Below are 19,937 nucleotides of genomic sequence, written 5' to 3'. Positions count from 1 at the left end.
TATAGAGATTTGAAAAACCCCGCGTTGCGGCCTATGTGCTTGGCGGGAAGTAGTTGCAATTGTTCCAGTGAGCTTCAAGTCTGCTGAATTAGCAGCCGTATTGTAAAACGCGGTGAGTTAGTTATTTGAGAGAGCCTCGTAGTTAGAATATTGTCTTTAATTTCTTTTCAGGATTTATTTTTATTTTGACTGCCGAGTTGGCACCGTTTGTAAGCGTCAAGAGAACGCAATTGTAAATTAGTACGTTGAATAAAAAGGGACTTAAACCCTTTATAAGACTCAAATACAAGTTTATACAAGCTTTCACAGTCACCTCTTGGTTGCGTGCTAGTTAGAGGCGCGCAACGTTATAAGCTATTTATTTATACCATAAAATATTTTGTATTTTAAATCATTCTGATAAACATTCAGAGAGGATGCATAAGAAATATCCAGAAATATGCATATGTTGATATTTATAAGATTTTACTGATATTAATAAGATTTATTAAAGTATTGTTTATTATACCACACATTTCCCCGGGTTCTTACAGAATTTAACTCATTCAGCGTAAGACTCCTTATATAACTTAGCAGTTGTAAAAAACAAGTGCTATTACTAAGAATTTTCTAACGCCTGAGAAGCCCTTAGAGCAACTGTTTCAATGATATCCTCTTTCAAATCGTCCGATTTTCGAATTTTTCTTTTTTTACCCGCAGTTTATAAAAAAATCCCATGCAGAAGTCCAATGGAGTTACAATCTGTGTGGGTAAGTAAATAGGTCTCCTCTTTGTAAAAGTATTGGTGATGCCATCTGCACTAATAAATTAATAACTGGTAAAACAAACCCTAAGAATATATTTTCTATTTATTGCGTAGTAGTTTGAGGAAATATAACAAGTAATTTTTTGCATTCCATATTGTTATTTTTTAATGTTTTTAACTGAGGTTTTCAGTATTTACGAAGGATCATTGAATTTCTGGCTTTTCAAATACCTGAGCTCAATGCATTCAAAATTCTACTAGATTCATTTAGTTTGAAACGATGTATTTTTTCTTTAAAGTAATTAACGAAATTTTAAAAAAATATTTAAAACAAGTATTAAATAATTCTTAACAATCATAATTCGTTGTTCGTTTCCAGAAAAATAAATTACATTTTTATGCTACTGTAATACTGAACGCTGTATTTTGGTAAAGTAATGAGGCTCTTAAGTAGAATTCATTAATCTACATTAATTAGATTAATAAAAAATCCAGTTTTCGACTTCGGCCAAAAGATATATTTATTTTCAATATTACCTCGACCTTAAGCTCTTCTTATCTGCACCTGTGACTACAAACAAAAATGGTGGACAATTAATTCTTACCAACATGGGATTGATCTAGCGGGTATTCTCTTTCTATGTGTCACTAAAATAGATTAATCCATTTGAAACTATATCACCTTTATTTGTGAGAGGGTGGCGAGGAATTTAAGGTGAACTGTTGTGATTGTTGCGTTATAATGGTCAGTACATCTAGCTGGTTATTCGAATGTTCGCCTCGGGACAGGGCACGTAATTTATTTTTAAGTATTTCTCTTTTCTAAAGTCCTTTCGTTTCCTTATGCTCAGTAAACTACATATCTAAATGCGTGATGCATTCTAGAATGAAGTTTGTAATCTAGAACAGCGGCTTGCATTAGAAGTCTTGACGACCTTTAACATATCACAGATCTTCTAGTTTTCCTTCACTAGCAAAGCCTTTTTCGTTCTCGTTTTATATTTTATTTTACGGTAGGAGAGAATTAAAAATCATAAATCATTTAATAATATTTTCTAGCATTTTATTACATTGTACGGTTATTTTAATCAACCAATTATTTATAATTTCAGCTTCTGCTATCACTTATCCTTTCCATTTTCTAATTAGAATACAAATCAGTTTCGGAATAAGACAGAGCGTGTTTCTGTCTTTCCAGGACACGTTACTAGGTTTCGCCACTCCTGATAAAATTATAATTCTTTGGCTTTGCGTTACTGCTGCTGACATTTTAATTGTTAGCCCAGTGAGAAGTTCTTAGCTAACTTGGAATTTAAAATCAGTTGCGTTGGCTTTGACTACTAAGCTCAGTTATAAATTTGAGTTTGACTGTTACTTTTAGTTTCATGATTACAAGTGATGTTTGATTTGGTTGTTTAAGGAAGTTTGAAACTGATTTTTTGTTTTATTGCTATTTATAATCGCTACTGGAATTTTTTTTTCAGTTGCCAATGATGAAAGGTTTAAGCCCCAAAACCGCTTTAATTGATGCTGTCATATTAGGTAACATTTCTTATCCTTTTATTTTAGTTTTTCATTCTTTCCGAAAAAAATTCTTAACCTTTTTTTTTTAGTATGCTTTTTGCTCAACCCTTCTCCTTATCATCCTATATCTGCATTTTCATAGCCAGTGTCTTCAATATGAATAATTTTCCCATTTCAAAAATCACCATTCCTAAAACTTTTAATGTGAGATCTTTGAAGTTTGCTTGCTTTTAAACATTTGATTAATAACTTAACACAGGGGGACGACACAGGGGACACAAGGGAAAGTATGATTTCACCATAAGGAGTCGTAGTGTATCGTTCTGGAATTTCACTCTTGTCTATATTCATTTCAGAGCTTCCACTCTCGCTCTTGAATATAGATTTTCTATATATAAAACAACTACACATTGCCAGTCGGATTTATTCTTTCAGTTGGTGTTATTTGCAATACATTAGAATTTCATAAAATATTTCATAACTGTTTCATTACTAGTTAAATTAGAAAGCAAAAGCGATATTCAACTTAAGGTAATAATTTATATTGAAATTTACTTCTTTTAATAACTTGAATCTTAAAAAAAGAAAAATAGGCCTAAGTAATTTTATAGTAATGTTGCAACTGGTTTGCTTTATTAAATATTATGTTTTAGTGCACTTGAGGTAAAAATTCATGTGGCTCTATAACAAATATTATTTATGTTTTCATTATTAGAAAGTAAGTACTAAAAACTGAACATTTATGAAAAGTACTAAATCTGGTGCAAAAGTACTAACCCTTGTGATCCTGAGCATTATACTTCTTGAAGAACAATCCGAAATTCTGTAATATTCAAAGATTGAGGATATCTGTATAGAGTCATTAGGATCTTTTGATGCTGCAGATGTAAAAAATGCGCAATGCTATCGCTTGGACTCTAACCAGGACCTCTCGAATACGTGCCGAGTGTGCTGCTGTTACACCACGAAGGCATACTGAAGGGAAGGCGGAAATACCTTATGTTCTCCTCCTTTGAAGGGATGACTGGGGATTAGGGGACCCAGTCGTCAAACCCTGGTGATGGCGAATTATTATCCACCACCTTTTCTGTTCGGGCGCTACTTGTAGGTTATTTTAAAGCAGGATACGCAAAAAATGTGCAATGACCTCGCGGGGACTTGAACCTGGACCTCTCGAATACGCGTCAGTTGTGCTACCATTACACCACGAAGGCACTGTAGTGTCATTAGGTTCTTTTGTGGGGAAGCAGGACTACATGAAAAATAAGCATTGGCTCTCTCCGGGACTCGAACCCGGATCTCTCGAATACGCACCGAGTGTGTTATTGTTACATCACGAAGGCATGCAGAAAGGAGGGAGAAAATACTTTATAAATTCCCCCTTTTAACGGGCGACTGGGGATTAGGGAACCCAATGGCCAAATCCTGGTGGTGAAGAATGATCATCCACAGCCGTTTAGTTCGGGTGCCACTGTAGAGTCATTTTTTGAAACAGCAGTACGGGGAAAATAAGTAGTACTCTCGGCGGGACTCGAAACTGAACCTCTCGAATACATGCCTAACGGTTACTCCACGAAGGCATGCAAAAAGGAGGGAGAAAATATCTTATATAGCATGCTGGAAGGAGAGAGAAAATACCTTATATCTGTTTGGATGGAATGTTTATTTTTGTCAATTAAACAATCGTTCTCCTTCAAAAGGTGAAATAACGCCATGGCTACAAGACGAGGAAAATCTGGAAAACTGGCTTGAACTAGTGAGACACTCCCAGACCTTTTTCTTAGCTTCATTTGATAGCAAACCTGCTGTTAAATTATAATTTAATTAGGATTTTTGCAGAATTAAAAGTTACATGGTTATTAGTGGTTTGTAGAATAGTCGTTCCTTTCTTTGCGAGAAAGTCGGCTCTTTCATTTCCCTCGATGCCACAATAAGCAGGAATCCACTGCAAGACATTTGAGTCATCCAGACTAATGAGAATCTTCCTACATTTGTAAATTCGTTCGCAAGTGTAAAATTTATTGTTGGAGATAGCCTGCAAAGCGGCTTTGCTATCAGATGGAATTTTATGTTTTATGAACTGTTGAGATCTGGTGAACGAGCAGGCCATTTCATGACTCCAAGCTTGGTCTAGTGCTTTTCAAAACGTAAATTTATAGCTGTGGATGTGTAATTCTTATGTAAACTAACTAAGCTCGGTAGAGTAAACGTATAAAGTGAGTGGTAGTAAAGCATATGAAAGTACGCTATTTCTAACCAAGCTCGTTTAAGCATATATGTATTTTTTTCACATGGTATTAGGTTATTGACTCATCATTCATAGAACCGAAATTCCACTTGTAATCTCTTTACTTTATGCGAAGATCAGCTGAACGCGCAACATTATCAGACGAATCCATTCGTTTGTTGCTTCAAATGATAATTCGTTTATTGCGTCCAGTGGCTATGTTCTCATGCCCAGGTGAGGTACAGTGTTCTGTGTCATGAGGCAAGTAATACGTTCGTACTTGGCTTCGACAGTTAAAACCCATAACCTGCATGTAACATTTCCTCTCGCTGAAGATCACACAGAGGGCAGCGTTGAGTTGCTATTTATTTACTTCTATGGTGCATATTTGTTGTTTCAAATCATTCTTGACAGAAAAACCTTGGCATGATGATCTGAAATCTTTCGATGGCTCGGATAGGTGTTTTGTCGGAGTGACTGTATTCCATATTTTTCCTACGTTTCTGAAGTTCTGTGATCCATCTCAGTATAGCACCTGTTAAGCATTCCTCATTGAAAATCCTTCAAGTCATGATAATCTGCCGTTTTTACTGTGGAACGAGATTCCTAAGCTTCTACGACCATCTGTCGCTATATAGCCTCATGGACCTTATAAGAGATAGACTAACGCAGTGGGCGAGGCGCGCGTCACCGACACGTCGGCAAGAAAGACTAGGGACGATCAGGTTTACTTTAACACTGAAGCCTATGGCATTTGTATCATATAACTCTTTTTAATTATTAAATGTGATACGTTGTATAGTGCTGAGATTATGAAAGCCACAGTTTTTTCCAAATAGGATTTAATATATCTCATTAAAGCACTTTTTACTGCACTTCGGCATTTTTTTCACGCGTAATTCTTGTACAAACATCTTTACTTTGGTAAAACGGTAAAAACTCTAAGCACAAAATTTATGAACTTAATTTTTTGTAAAAATAAAGTAAATTAAATAAGATTGATAGTAAGTTATACTTTGAAATAAATAAGGTAAAATTAAACAATATGTGATATTTTTTTTTAAATTTGATGAACATTTTCAGGCAGTGATTTTCCAAACTATACATTACAAAACGATCATATTTATTTGATTATATGATCATTAAATTATTAAAAATAAAGTGGATTAGTTATTTTAATAATTCTTAAAATTTGGAGCATAAAATTTTCTGAGCGTAATGAAGGGGGAAAAAAAGATAAAATAAAATCTAGAAGCACTCAGATTTTATATTACGTCCAAAAGGAACCTTTTTTTAAAGTTTTGTGTGTTACCTATATTTATTGAATATCATGTTCTTCGCCCGTAAACCTCATACATTTGAAAACAGCATATCTTTAGAATTTCCGCACTGGAGATAAAACTGTTATTTTCCGTACAATGCTCGCCCTGAATTCGTTGAGTTTGTTAATCAAAAATTCGTTAAAATTTTACAAAATATGGAATAGATTAAAACAAATTTGAAATTCGGCCGTCCAGATGCCCATGTTGGGGTGGAGGATTACATTATTCAAAATTTGATGGCCCTAGATACTGTCGTTTTTGTCACAGTGCGAGAAACATACATGTATTCAAGCAGATTCTTCATTATTTAATTTCTTTACATATAATACAGGGCGATAATATTTGGTAACAACAATTTGCAAGGAGACACGGACATTTATAGTAAAACAGCGCAAAATGCCGCTTCAAAAATTACAGCCTTTCTAGGCTACCGCGGCTTTGGGCTAATAAATTAAATTAACAGTAAATAAAAAAAAATCTTATGCAGAACTAAAAATAATTTTAAAAAATAATCACTATAAAATACAAGCAAAATTAATTATTATGGTTAAATACAATTTTAATATTAGAATTAAATGTATAAAAATTGTTAAGGAGTCAAAAGTGTTTATCACTATGATGTATTATGAAATATAATTGAAATAAAATTCCTTTATAGAAATTGTGCTGTAATACTCATCTATAATTTTAAAAAAGTAGCACAATTTAGAATTTAAAAAAAAACTTTCAAAAATTTGTTTTTAAATATTTTAGTATTTTTTACTTATTTACACCAATAAAAAGCATAAAAATTATTGCAAGAGAAAATTGCTTGTTTGAAATTTTCTATTAGTTCAGATTTAAAATATTTTTTCTAAAAGAAGTAGTTACAAATTGCCTTACAGCATAGGAAAAGCTAAAAAATATCCAGCCCTGAAAGCATGCAATAGCTTTATAATTATTTGGAACGTTAATTATGCTTGATAAATATGCTAAATTTTTAAAAACCAATCTCAATTTCAAAAATAAAAATGTGTAGAAATTCTAATTTGTGAAATGAGGCGCTACAACCAGCTTTTTCTTGAAAATTATACACGCTGCAATAGGCAACCAATGTTAAATTTCTGTAAGTCGTCCCTGTTCCTCCGGATGTGATCAATGTGACAGCCGGCAACGCCTCAGACGAGGGAGAAAACCCGTTTGGGTTAGTCTATTTCTTATAATGTCCATGTATAGCCTGAGCAAAACTGAAATTCTAGCTATAAAGTCGCGTTCGGAAAATGACGAGAATTTTGCTTTAACAAAAGGTCATTTTGAAATATGCAAATAATTACATACTATTCCCGCATTTTCTGTAACTGATATAAGTTGAACTCTGTCGAGTGTTTGTTTTTTCTTTCAAACATATCTATGGAACAAAACAAACTTTTTCAAATTAAATTTTAGTTAAATTTCTTTTCAAAGTTCAGTCATATTAAGTAAAATGCTTATAACCCGTCTTCGCAAGCAGTATAGCCAGGTAACGGATTTTAAGACAGAGAGAGAAATTTGTTTGTACTGGTTAAACAATGGTATAGGAGTATGTTTGAATAGAGATAACTCAACGGTCCATTGATGAGTACAGAGCTAAATTTACAGAGTTATGTGCAATTAGTCTTTTATGGGCCAGCTACAAATTTAACAATAAACGCTTTTCAGCCCAACATCGAATCATTTATTTCTGTAATTATTGCTTACATTTGATCTGAAATCTTGTGTTCCGAATTTGTTACAAGCAAACGGAAATGATCCAAGTTAATAAATTTATGATCAAATAGGACGGAGAATTTTCGAAATGAAATAGCATCATCTTCAGCAATAAGACCCACTTTTGCTTTAACTCCAACATAACCAAATATTATTTGCACGCATATGTGGGTAACAGAACAATGTAGCCAAAAATAGCAAACAGCACACATCTCGAACACGGAACACAATGGTTCTTGATTTTAATTTTGGGAATTTACTTTTGCAAATTACTCCTATTTCATAGTTCCCTATAAAAAGCTGCAGGTTTCCTGGAAATTGCTTCTATCCTCATGAATTGTCTACTCTCCTTTGGAAATAAATGCGCCTTTAGTAGAGATTCTTCTTTTATTCATTATTTATTCTCTCTTCCTTTTGTTCAAAAATTACCGTCTACTAAAATACTTCGAACAGCCTTTATTTCTGCCCACTCTCAAAACTGTTTGTTATTGGAGGTTGAAATTCACTGGTGTCTTCTTCCAAGGATATAGGAATTTAGGAATTATCAATTAATTGTGAATATCCGCTAAATTGGAGTGACCATTCATGGAGATTCGAATGAAATTGATCAAATATTTTAACGGAATAAAATCCCAATGTATAAACGTGTTTTAATTATTAAAAAAAGCAGATTGCTTTTCTTTACGCATTTGTTTAAGAAGATAACCTTCACAAAGCAGATTGCCTTAGTAAAGTATTCATTGGAACTATTAATGATGATATCGAAAGTGTACTATGCCTTTCATCAATTTTCAGGATCACTTAAAAATATCTCTTGTTTTTTACAGGTGGTGAATCGATACCGAAAAAAGGAGGAGTTGGACGAGGCGCTGGGCTCCAACAAGCTCGATTTCCATACATCAGCGAAAGCTTTGAGAGTCTAGAGAGTGATGTCATCGTGCCTCCGGCGCCTCCACCTGTTCCCATGCATATGAAGGAGCGCCGTGATCTGTCTCCTCCACCTCCGACATATCGGATCGTGGGCGGAAAAGTTGTCGCCAATCCCGCCAAAAATGAACCTTCTTCTTTAGAGAGGTTGGAATCCCAAAGGCCTACCTTAGACACTAAAGGTGGCAGCAATTACGGTCGTTGGGGAACACCTGAAAATGCGCCTACGAAATCAGTGCCTCCCCCTTCCAGTTATTCCCCATACAAGCCTGGTGAGAAAACAAAACCTCTCGCTGAAAAAAATACAACCGGACCAACGGATGTGAAAGCTAATTTTCTACGAGGTCCATTAGAAGCTGGAGCTCCTAGGTCTGCTTTCACGCGATCTCCAGGTGAAATAGGTCTTCCTAAATTTGGAATGGCTAGAGTGACGCCCGATGGACCGCGTGGTCCGCTGGCTGCCAAAGGGGCATCAGGCAGTGCAACAGAAAAGGGTCTGCCTTTGGCGACGTTCCGAAGTCCCTATGAAGACCCTTCATATCCCAAAGGTTATCGAACTGGTACGCCTAGAAGTATTCGCAACAATCCCGAGCCTTTGAGGGCACAGGCCAGCACAGAGCCTAGCGACAAAGACTCTTCCAGAGCTCATAGTGTCGCTTCGACTTTGTCGGCCCCTGACGTCATTGGCAAACGTTGACTTTCTGAGAAGTGAGATCTCAGGTCTAAGCTAGTCGAAACATCGCTATCTACCAGGCGAATGGAGATTTGTGAGCTGTTGGAAAATATCATTTCTATGGCATGCACAATCGTTTGACTCATTAATCCTCCTTTTATCATGGACTTAGTAGTATCACCTTTTACATTTACCTTAACATTTCTTTAATACGAGTCTTCCTTGTCCAACTTAGGATTATCACGGATGATCCAAAACTTGCGATATTCGCTCCAGTACGGAACAGCGATAAGCCATACTGCAATATTTTACTCAGGCAGCAACTTTTTATTCTTCATTGTTATTAGATAGTTTGTAATTGTTCATAGTGCACTTTGTCCGAATATTTGAAATTTTTCACCAAACATATGTGTCTTTATATGGAATCCTGTGCTTATAAGGAATGTGCTTCAATGAAAGTGTCCTTTAATGGCACTTCAGAAGAATGGAAACGTTTTATGTATATGTGATAAATATTATGTCCAGTTCCAGATTGATTAGATAAATACATAGATGTTAGAAAACTGCTGGTAAAAAGAGCAGTATCATTTTCGATTTATAATTTTATAGCTACCTTATGCTTGTGAATGAAAAACCTGTCTTACCACCTTTTCAAGACCGTACATGTGTTGGGGTTTAATTCTTCTGTAGCGCTTCTCAAATGAGCGATGTATCTTCCTAACATGATTAGCAAGATATCAGAATAGATTTTTTGTTATTTGTATTCAGCAAATGCTGTAAAAATTATAAATTATATAATAATGAAAGTTTATATATTCTGAAACTGAGAAATGTATTCCTATTAAGCATATGAATATCACCCTTTCTTACAAACAGGATACTGAATGCATGTAATGATTAGATAAAAAAAATATTTGTTAAAAGAATGAATGAAATTAAGAGGGCTTTTAATAAACTTGAGATGCAAATTAATATTTCGCAGACTTTTTGAGCTTATCAATATTATAATTATTAACAAGATTTGGATAAACTTCTGAGTGATATCAGCGTAAAATAAATAATCATAATTTCTAATTTACTAATACAGTGCACCGAATGTTTTAGAATATTCGCTTTTTAAATATTAGTGGATTACATATATTATGCTCAAGAAGTTAGTAATTAAAGTTAGGCAAATCATCAACCTTATTTTGGCGTAGATTTTAAATACAAATTATTCGATTTCGAGGGCTGTCAGACACTGGTGTCCTTTCTTCAGGAGCAGAAACAATTCTGTTAAGTTTTACCCTGGCGTGTTTCTCTTCTTATTTGATATTTGTAATTATTTAAAAATAGTAAAACTCAAACTTAATTTTGCATTGAATTCGAATGAAAAGATTTAATGCAGCGATTCTAAAACGTATTGTGATCCGCGAATAATCAGGGATCCAGGAATGAATTTTTAAGTTAAAATTTGATTTTGTATCGAACCCGAATATGAAAAATATAATAAAAGTATATCATTAGTTCACAATGAAGAATCCGATAAAATGCCCATCATATGCAAAGGATCATCAATCATCACAGTTTAAAAATAGATGATTAAATACGTTTAGAAGTGTCTTACTGGTAATGAAAAAAATCATGTCAGATCATTTCTTGAAAAGTTTTCATATTAAATTAACGTCCGCCAAAGCTGAATTTGAAAAAAAAAATCTTTTCTTTTAGCGCAAAGGACGGTTAGCCAGAAAGGCTATTAGTCTCAAAACGGCAATTTGCCTCGAATCTAAAAATCTGAATCACTTTTTCAAAATGTTGCCAATAAATATTATCGCTCAGTATTATATTTAAAGAAATCAAGTAATGAAGAATCTGCATGAATGTATGCATGTTTTTCGCATTGTGAAAAACCAACGGTACCTAGAGCCATCCATTTTTTAATAACGTACACCTTCACTCGAATATGAACACCTGGAAGCCCGAATTTTGAATCTGTTTTATTGTTTATTTCATATTTTGTTAAACTTTAACGAATTTTTTATTAACAAACTCAACGATTTCAAAGCGAGCAATGGTAACACTGTACGGGAAAAAAAGCATTTTTATTTCCAGCGAGCAAGACTGTCTATCGGAAATTTTAAATATAGGCTGTTCTCAAATATTTTTAGCCCAAAGGGAGATTAGCCCAAATGCTCTCGAAACGTGTATGTGTATTATATAAATGGAAAAAATGCCCTTTTGGGCGCAATATAAAATCTGAAAGCATTTTTTTTTTTTTAATTTGTTCTTTGATTTCAAATTTGGTAACAAAAATCTTCTGGAGGTATAAATCTATTACTGTCAGATTTCTAAAGACATATTGTAGCGTTTCACATAATTTTATACTGTTAAAAAAAATCTTTATACTGTATAATATGCTTCTTTCATATGTGCAGAGCCAGTGGAAGTGCGTCTGCAAGGCCTTTATCGTAGCCAGTTACCACCAAAAAATGGGCGTCTTTTAAACAGTTCAAAATTAACAGTTTATTACTATTAATGAAGCCACAAGAAATAATTCGGAAAAAATTAAAACACAAAAGATGGAATTATTAAAATACACTCAATATCTTTATATATAATATCTTTATATATATAAGCGGCTAAAGTGTGTGTCGCCGATAGTTTATTGTTGCCACTTAAAAAAATGAGCGCGCAAATTAATGTTTCCGCAGTTTTTAATTAATATCTCAGCCGATTAAAGTCGTACGAAGATGAGAACGGTATCAATAGATTCGGACACCTTTTTGGAATTCGAGGATATGCGTCTCGAATTTCAACTCGGCGCCGTTCATAGATATTCGAGAAAAAAGGATTTGGCACGTAGCCAAATCCCTGTAATAGGGAAAACCCAAGAAAAGAAAATGGAAAATGTAGGGAAAAATTAGTTTTTAATTAATATATCGGCTAATTAAAGTCCCACGAAGACGCGAAGGGTCAAAATGGCGTGCCACGGACCTGCGGAATCCTACGGCATGCTTCGCTAAGACCGGGAGCCAGTCGTTTCGGAGGAGATGATGTTACTTCACCCCATATATATATATATGCGACTTAAGTGTCTGTTTGTCGCCGAGAGTTTATTGGTTGCTTGCGTAACTGTACTAGCCAATAGGGTGAAGCTGTTACGGCACAGGGTTGCCGTTTCAATTGAGACGTAGACAATTTCCTGTAAAACTTGCCTTTGCTATGACCATAAGTCTCAGGGCCAAACGCTTAAGCGTGTTGGCATTTTTTTACATGAGCCTGCATTTGGACACGGTCAAATTTATGTTGCCTGTTCAAGAGTTCGTGAAAGAACGGACGTAAAATTAAAAATAATTGATGGTCCTTTGCAAGGCGAGCTTAAAAATGATGGAAAGAATCTACACAAGAAATGTTGGGTACAAAGAGATCTTTGACATGTGAATTAACATTTCATTATTTAAATCACATTTATTTATTGAGATAGCGGTGGCTCTTAAGAAATGTACCACCAGTGGTTTCCTTCGTTGCACTCTACTTTAAGCAATTAAGAAAGTAGAAGGGGGAAATCCCGTGGAGCAGTAAGAAAAGGGGCGTCTTTGCCGCCTGCCCTGGGTAATTCAGTTTAAATTAGCAGATACCTTTGCACAAATCATTTTAATTACAATTTATAATATCTAGAACAGCGGTCATTTCGTATGACGGCCGGGCTTTCTAATATTTTCATAACGAAATTGAGCTTTACTACACATCAAGTGTAGTTAGGAATTTAATATTAAAAGTTCTGAAATTTTTTAACCCTGTTACCCGCTTTGCACTGATTTGCACCGGTGATGTTTCTTGGTTGATTGAAAAATCACGACATGCGGCGTCGCTCCGTCTTGACACGAAATAAAACGCTCAGAACTTGCTAATAAATTAATAGCTAATGTGTTTAAGACCACTAGTATAATTCAAATAATTTATAATAAGTGGTGTTCATTATTCTGTTTTACAAAATAAAGGCAAACATGTACAAATATTTAACATTTTTTAAAAAGTGAAATTTGAGTTACTTATTATACATGTGGCTGTCGATTATTTGAATACAGTCTTCGAAAATTTCAAAAAGGAAAATATTCTAATTAGAATTATTACTAGTCCAAAAGGAACGTTAGTCCTGAATGTGATATTAGTCTCGAAACAGTATTTTGCGTTGAATCACTGCAAACGGCGTATCACTTTTCAAATTGTTGACACCAAATATTATCGCCTTGCATTATATTTAAATATATTAAATGATGAAGAACCTGGTATGTATATGTATATATATATACGTATGTATATGTTCATATGGCATGTATATTTTTCACATTTTGAAAAAACAACGGTACGTAGAACCATCCAATTTTGAATAACAAAGTCCTCCATTCGAACATGGGCACCTGGAAGCCTGAGATTTGAGTTTTTTTTTTTTTTTTATTATCTATTTCATATTTTGTAAAACATTAACAAGTTTTTGATTAACAAACTCAACGATTTCAAACCTAGCAGTGGCAACACTGTACGGAATAAAACATTTTCAAGCGCGCGAGACTGTCTATCAGAAATTCTAAAGATATCCTGTTTTTAAATATTTTGTGATTCTGCTGTTGAATCGAATTTTATGTGGCTTAAGGGCCAACAACGAGATATTTAATAAATAAACACGCAAAATGTTAATAATAAAAATACAAAAAAAAAAAAAAAAAGGTTTGTAAAGCCATCTTAATAAGAAAATTGAACATTGATATAATAAACTGAGAAGAAACTGAAAGAAACAAAAAATATATATATATATGCCAACACTTCACGCTGCATCCGGAATTCTAAACGTATACTACCATGCTGTTTTTCAAATTTTTGTAATTTTGCTGTTGAATCGTATGCGGCATGTTCCAACTAAAATTCCCTAAAGGGGTAACCTGATGTTCGTTTTTCCCGCGGCGGGGGGAAAAATACAGTTAGAACAGACAGGAACGAGGATATGCTAAGATGTATAGATCCGGCACTGTGCCGCGTATGATATTTCATATTTATTTTAATCATGTTTGTGTTACTGTTAACAATAAATAATCAAAAGACAACTACTGTGAATTAAATGACTGAACACTTCAGAACGAAGACACAACACAGCGTAAGTGCGAATAAAACAATAAAACGATGCTTAATAATAAAGCTAAAAAGAAAAAGAAAAAAAAAAAAAAAGAGATTTAGTTGGTGTGAGTGTAACAGCAGACTGCGAGCTCAGCGGGAAAATAGGAAACATTAACACAACTTTTTGGGCGACCGTTAAAATATGAAAACTTTTAGATTTTTTTCTCCTTTCTTATAAGGAAGTCTTTCGGTCTTAAATTTCACATTGATTAAGAAAGAACTTATATACATTTAAAAAAGTACTAACATATGAAATCATCTACTGCAGCTTTTGCAAAAATCTCGTAAATAAGTGTGGATTGTCAAAAGAAAATTTTCTATCAAAAATTTGGCAACATTTTGAAATTTTTGTTGTCACAAAACAAGTATCGCGAAATGCAGTTGTTTTCATATATTTTGTCTTTCCTTCGTGCTGCGCGCAAACTAATAGGCCCAGGGCTACGAAATTTGGTATATAGGTGCATCTAGAAAAGAGCCAATGCACTTCGAAGCGATTTTTTTTTTTTTTTTTTTTTTTTTTTCAAAATTCGAATCCGATTTAAAAAAAATCGGATTCGATAAAATCGAAAAGGTAAAATAAAAAATTTTACCTTTTCGATTTTATCGTATCATTCTGATTAGTTTCATTCGTTTAGAAATGTGATTTTGGCAACAATTTTTCATTCAGTTGTGTACTGGACTGCTGACTGTTGAAAATCAGCCCTTTTGCCACTTAGGAACATGAGGGCGATAATTCTGCGCAGTTTTTAAATTTAATATTTCTCTTATACTGGACGTTTGTTGAGCGAAATCAACGGGAAGTTGGTTAATTTATTTATTAGGACAATTAATATTTGTATTAAGGGATATTGCTTATTTTATTGTAATTTTGTTATACGTAATACATTTTTTAAAAATTTGTTTGGGTTTTTTTATGAAGTTGTTCTACAGAGTAAAATTCTGTGCAGTTTTTAAATTTAATGTTTGGTGTTCCCTTCAGGCATTTTTCCGGTACATTTAAAAGCCACACGAAGGCTGGCAGCGCAGCGGATAGTATTAAATATGTCTAAAATGAGCAAAAGTTTACTATTTTTCTGCCTTATTTATTTCAAACTCACAAAAGCAATATTTACATGTTCTTCAATAAACTCTCATAAAAGTGCCTAAAGGCTAACAGTTTTAACTAAAAGGTATGAATATCGAAGATCTGCAAGGTTTATGTTATAAGGCATTTTGAAATTTTGTAAAATATCAAAATAATTCTTCCTTACCATCATTTTTATAAATATCTTATTTGCCTGTCTACAGTCTTTCAGTAACTAATTCTTTTATAGTTACGTACTTTTCGTTAAGCAGCTTGTACAGAGGCTGTTCACACATTTTTTAAACGATTTCATTGTACTTGCAAAAGTACCTAAACCTTTTTTGTTTTAACCTCAAGTTTGAATAATATTAGACATTTGGCCATATCATGCTAATGAGTAGCATTTTCATTGTTGTTTTGTACACATTATCGTCATACAATAAACTATATCCACACCTAATTTCATTTATTTCAATCCAATGTAGATGTTGCTTGGGTGTCTGACGTCAGCCACAGTGTTATTTCAAGACTCTGAAAATCATTTCAAACAGATTGAATGTGTAGCAAACGTCATGGGGGAGGTCGTGTTTGCAGTACGCCTGCAGAAGACAGGTACATAGTGCTATCAACAAAAAGGAACCGGAGCAGTACAGCTATTGAGCAAATCAGTTACTTGCTGTTACTGGCGAGTGAATCCTCCGAAAACCTGTAACCAAAGATTGCATCAAGGAAGACTATAAGACTGCCGTCCTGTTATGTGCATTCCGTTCCTCAGATAGCTACGTACCGTCCGTTTGCAATAGTATCGTAATTGGACTCAACAACTGGGTTTGTATATTATTCTTAAAAGAGAGTAGGTTAGTCTTTTACCGCCAACTGGTCTGGAAGAGCTGTTATATAGGCGTCAACTGAGCTGGAAGGAGAGTAGTACTCTTATCGTCCAGAAAATATCCGTTAAAGAATCGGTATCCGAAATGCAGTATCATGGTATGGGCCGGCAGTATGATCAATGGCCGCATGCCCCTACATATGGTTGTAGCTGGTACTATGACTGGCTAGCGATACATTAGTGATGTTCTTCTGCCGTCTGTTAGCATGTTCTGTAATGCTGTCAGTGATAAATTTGTTTTCAGAGACAGCAACGCAACATCTCCTCGAACAGTCGCTGTCGAGGAGTGTTTAGAGAGCGAAGATATTCTACTCCTCGTATAGCCAGCACATTCTCCAGATCCGAATTCCATTGAAAATGTTTGGGGTGGAGTCTTACTGGATAACAATGCCCTTCTAAACAAGGATACCCTCATCCGCGAAATTACCCCAACAGCTGTTGGATAATGTTGTGCAAAGTATCACACGACGTGTGGAATCTTGCATCGCCCTCCATGGTGACCATATCCCGAACTGACATCTTGGCCGGAATGCCTGCGGACGGTAACCCCATTTTTTTACTTTACGTATTCAGCGCAATATGACAATTTTGTCCCTTGAACACCTTTCGAAGCCTTCTAGATTTCAGAGCACAATAAATTATCTTTATTGTTATGTTCTAGTATCCTAACATTATTTTATTTCATTTGCCATCCAAACACACTTACTTTTTAACGCGCTATATTGCCGTTTATGATGCGTCCTAAGTAATTGTCCACCGGTCTATATACTTGGAGTGTAGACTTAAGTTTCGGACTCCTTTTCTAGTTTATTGCCCTTTAAAAATTCTTTTAATGTATCATTTTGTAGGGTGCTGTTATACCTGGAAGTTAAGTCCTACAGACTCTACTAAACAGATAGCGAGTTATCGGTACATCTTAAAACAACTCAAAAAATACTGAAGAAGGTTGAAATAACCTTTTTATCCAATTTTACATTAAACAGAATAAGCACAAGAATAGGCTACAGAAGAAATCTCACTGCTTATGGTATACTAAAGTCTTAAATCATAATACTTTAGTATGCTTAAATCATAATACTTTAGTATGAAATCATAATACTTTAGTATCAGTCTGTTACGAACGATGTTGAGAATTGAGCTATCAGGATTATCAGAAAAGGTGATCCTTTGAGCTGAATTTCCTATCCTAGTTGAGAGTTTGATTACGTTCGTTTCTCTTTACTTCTTGAGTAATATATTTTCCTAAATTCTGAAACTATTTATCAGTTTGTAAAAACCTGCTGTCACCCAACTGTGTCATTTTTTTTATTTTTTACTCAAACGGAATTTTATTAGCAAATTAAAGAAAAGGATAAGAATTCCGAATCAGATTATATTGATAATGTACTCTTCGTCACGAATTTTTAATTAAAATCAGTTCTGTCGTAATAAATAGAAGCTCACAGCAAATCTGAGAAAACAGGTAAAGCTTTCAGAGCATAAACGAATAATGTTTATTCTTCCTTAAACGAATAATTTGAAATGAGCAGCCTTTACAAGAGATTCAGGATCGTCGTTCAACAGATGGTATCTTTTGAACGACAATCCTGAATCTCTTCTAAACGCTGCTCATTTCGAATTCTTTCGAATAAAATAAGTGAAAGAATTAAAGAAAAAATTTTGCAAATTGTTAGTTTCATTCTACAAAATTACTCAAAATCTGTCAAAAGAAAAAGGGAATTAGAAGAAACAGAATGTGGAAGTCAAAATGGTGAAGGAAAAAACCCTGAAGATGGCGATATTCTGCCAAAGCGAAAATGCATCTTTAATGACAATTTTGTTTTCCTCACTTACATTAACTGAGTAAAAGCCTTTTATCGGCCACGGATTCTCTGAACAAACATAAGTGTATAGTTATAAATAACGTATATTATATATTTATAATAACGTAGAATTGTTAAATATTTGGAACCTCATCCTATTCTCTTTAAACTACTAATTATTTCTTATCTTTCTTGTTTGGGTATTTTGTATTAATTCATATAACGCGAAGTGTATCTCATATTTGTAACTTCATGAATGTTTGTAATGAATGAGCTAACTAGAAATGCTTTGAGAATTAAAATAGTGTTGAAAAGGGGATAACAGAAAATGAAACAGCACTAAAAAAATAACTGAAGAAAGAGGAGATGTAGTTCAGGAATGCATTCGAAACAAGAAAGAACTCTAAACAACGTTTAAAGAGATAGTAAATACTTTTCATTAAGTCTTGGACTATCTGCAGATAATTCTTTTCCAATAACATTTCTGTAGACATACTTAGCGAAAAAAAAAATTGCTTTAATTAGAAAAGAAAATATTTCAAACTTCTGTCGGACATGACATCCTTGCTTCGGAAAGCTTCGTTGCTAACATCCTTTGCTTTCTTCACAAGGCTTTGGGTCTAAGGCATTAACGATAGGTTTTTGGATTTTTAGCCCAAAAGGGACATTAGTCCCGAATGAGATATTAGTCTCCAAACGATATTTTCCTCGAAACACTTAACTGCGTTGTATTACTTTTCAAATTGTTACCGTCAAATAATTTCGCCCTATATTATATTTAAAGAAGTGAAGAAGCTGCCTAAATGTATGCATGTTTCTCGCATTGTGAAAAACAACGGTGCCATCAAATTTTGAATAACGTAGTCCTCCACCGGAACAAGGGCTCAAATTTCGAATTTCGAATTTGCTTTTCTTTCTTTTTTTTTTTCTTTTTTTTTTTTTTAATCTACTTTATATTTTATAAAATTTGAACGAATTTTTGATTAACAGACTTAACGATTTCAAAGCGAGTGGTGCAACCACTGTACGGAACAAAACATTTTTATATCCAGAACACAAAACTGCCTATCAAAAATTCTAGAGACATGCCGTTTTTAAATAATTTGGGATTTTCCAGTTGAAATGAATTTATGTAGCGTACGCGCCAAGTTCGTGATATTTAATCAATAAAGTAAATAAGAAAAAGACAAAAAAAAAAAATTTGTAAAGCCATCTTAGTCAAAAAAAATGAACGTTAATATTATGAACTGAGAAAAGACTGAATATATATGTATATATACCAACAGTTAACACTGCGCGCCGTCCACATGGTATAGCGATCAGGGAAGAAGACTGCGATACCGAAGGGCCCGGGTTCGAATCTCAGAGAAGCTATGTTTGTAACTGTCCATCTCTTCATAGGACGCAATGATGGCCGCCTGTTAGATGCCTCCACAACAAAGTGCCCACCACTTCCGTCCTTAGGGCGTAGAAAAGGCAAGTTTCCCCCGTTGAAAAAAAAAAAAAAAAAAAGAAAATCTGAAAGCTCTCCGATTTTATGCTACTCCCAGGTGGACTTTTTTTTTTAACGTTTTGTGTGTTACCTTTATTTATTAAATGTCATGTTCTTTGCCCTAAACCACATAAAAGTCAGTTCAACAGCAAATCACAAAATATTTAATATTTAAAAACAGCATATGTTTAGAAATTTCGGTAGACAAAGTCACGCGCTGGAGACTTCCCCCCCCCAGCTCAAACAGCATTAGCACAGAAGGATTATTAATTTTGTTTTGGCATTTTGCATTGATTCACTATAAACGGCGAATGACCTTTTTTAATTGTTGCCACCAAATATTAGAGCCCTGTATTATATTTAAAGAAATGAAATAACGAAGAATCTGCATAAATGT

At 34.2% G+C, this 19,937-nt stretch overlaps 1 protein-coding gene and 1 long non-coding RNA gene across 2 annotated transcripts in view; one reads left to right on the top strand and one right to left on the bottom strand.

Annotated features, from left to right (window-relative positions):
• Positions 1–13,849, top strand: part of LOC118184608 (uncharacterized) — a 593,523-nt gene extending 579,674 nt beyond the window's left edge. The window contains exon 11 of the mRNA XM_085808461.1: positions 8,371–13,849. Within this exon, the coding sequence (XP_085664587.1) occupies positions 8,371–9,167 (797 nt within the window). The 3' untranslated portion in view covers positions 9,168–13,849. The remainder of the gene's footprint in view (positions 1–8,370) is intronic.
• Positions 1–19,937, bottom strand: part of LOC146999584 (uncharacterized) — a 69,999-nt gene that overhangs the window by 39,552 nt on the left and 10,510 nt on the right. The gene's annotated exons all lie outside the window — the stretch shown is intronic.

This window comes from Stegodyphus dumicola, chromosome 1, assembly GCF_044657685.1.
Source record: "Stegodyphus dumicola isolate Sdum_Otavi_A_Nest chromosome 1, ASM4465768v1".
Taxonomy (NCBI): Eukaryota; Metazoa; Arthropoda; class Arachnida; order Araneae; family Eresidae; genus Stegodyphus; species Stegodyphus dumicola.
The sequence above is the reverse complement of the archived record's forward strand: the minus strand, read 5'-3'. Positions and strand labels throughout refer to the sequence as shown.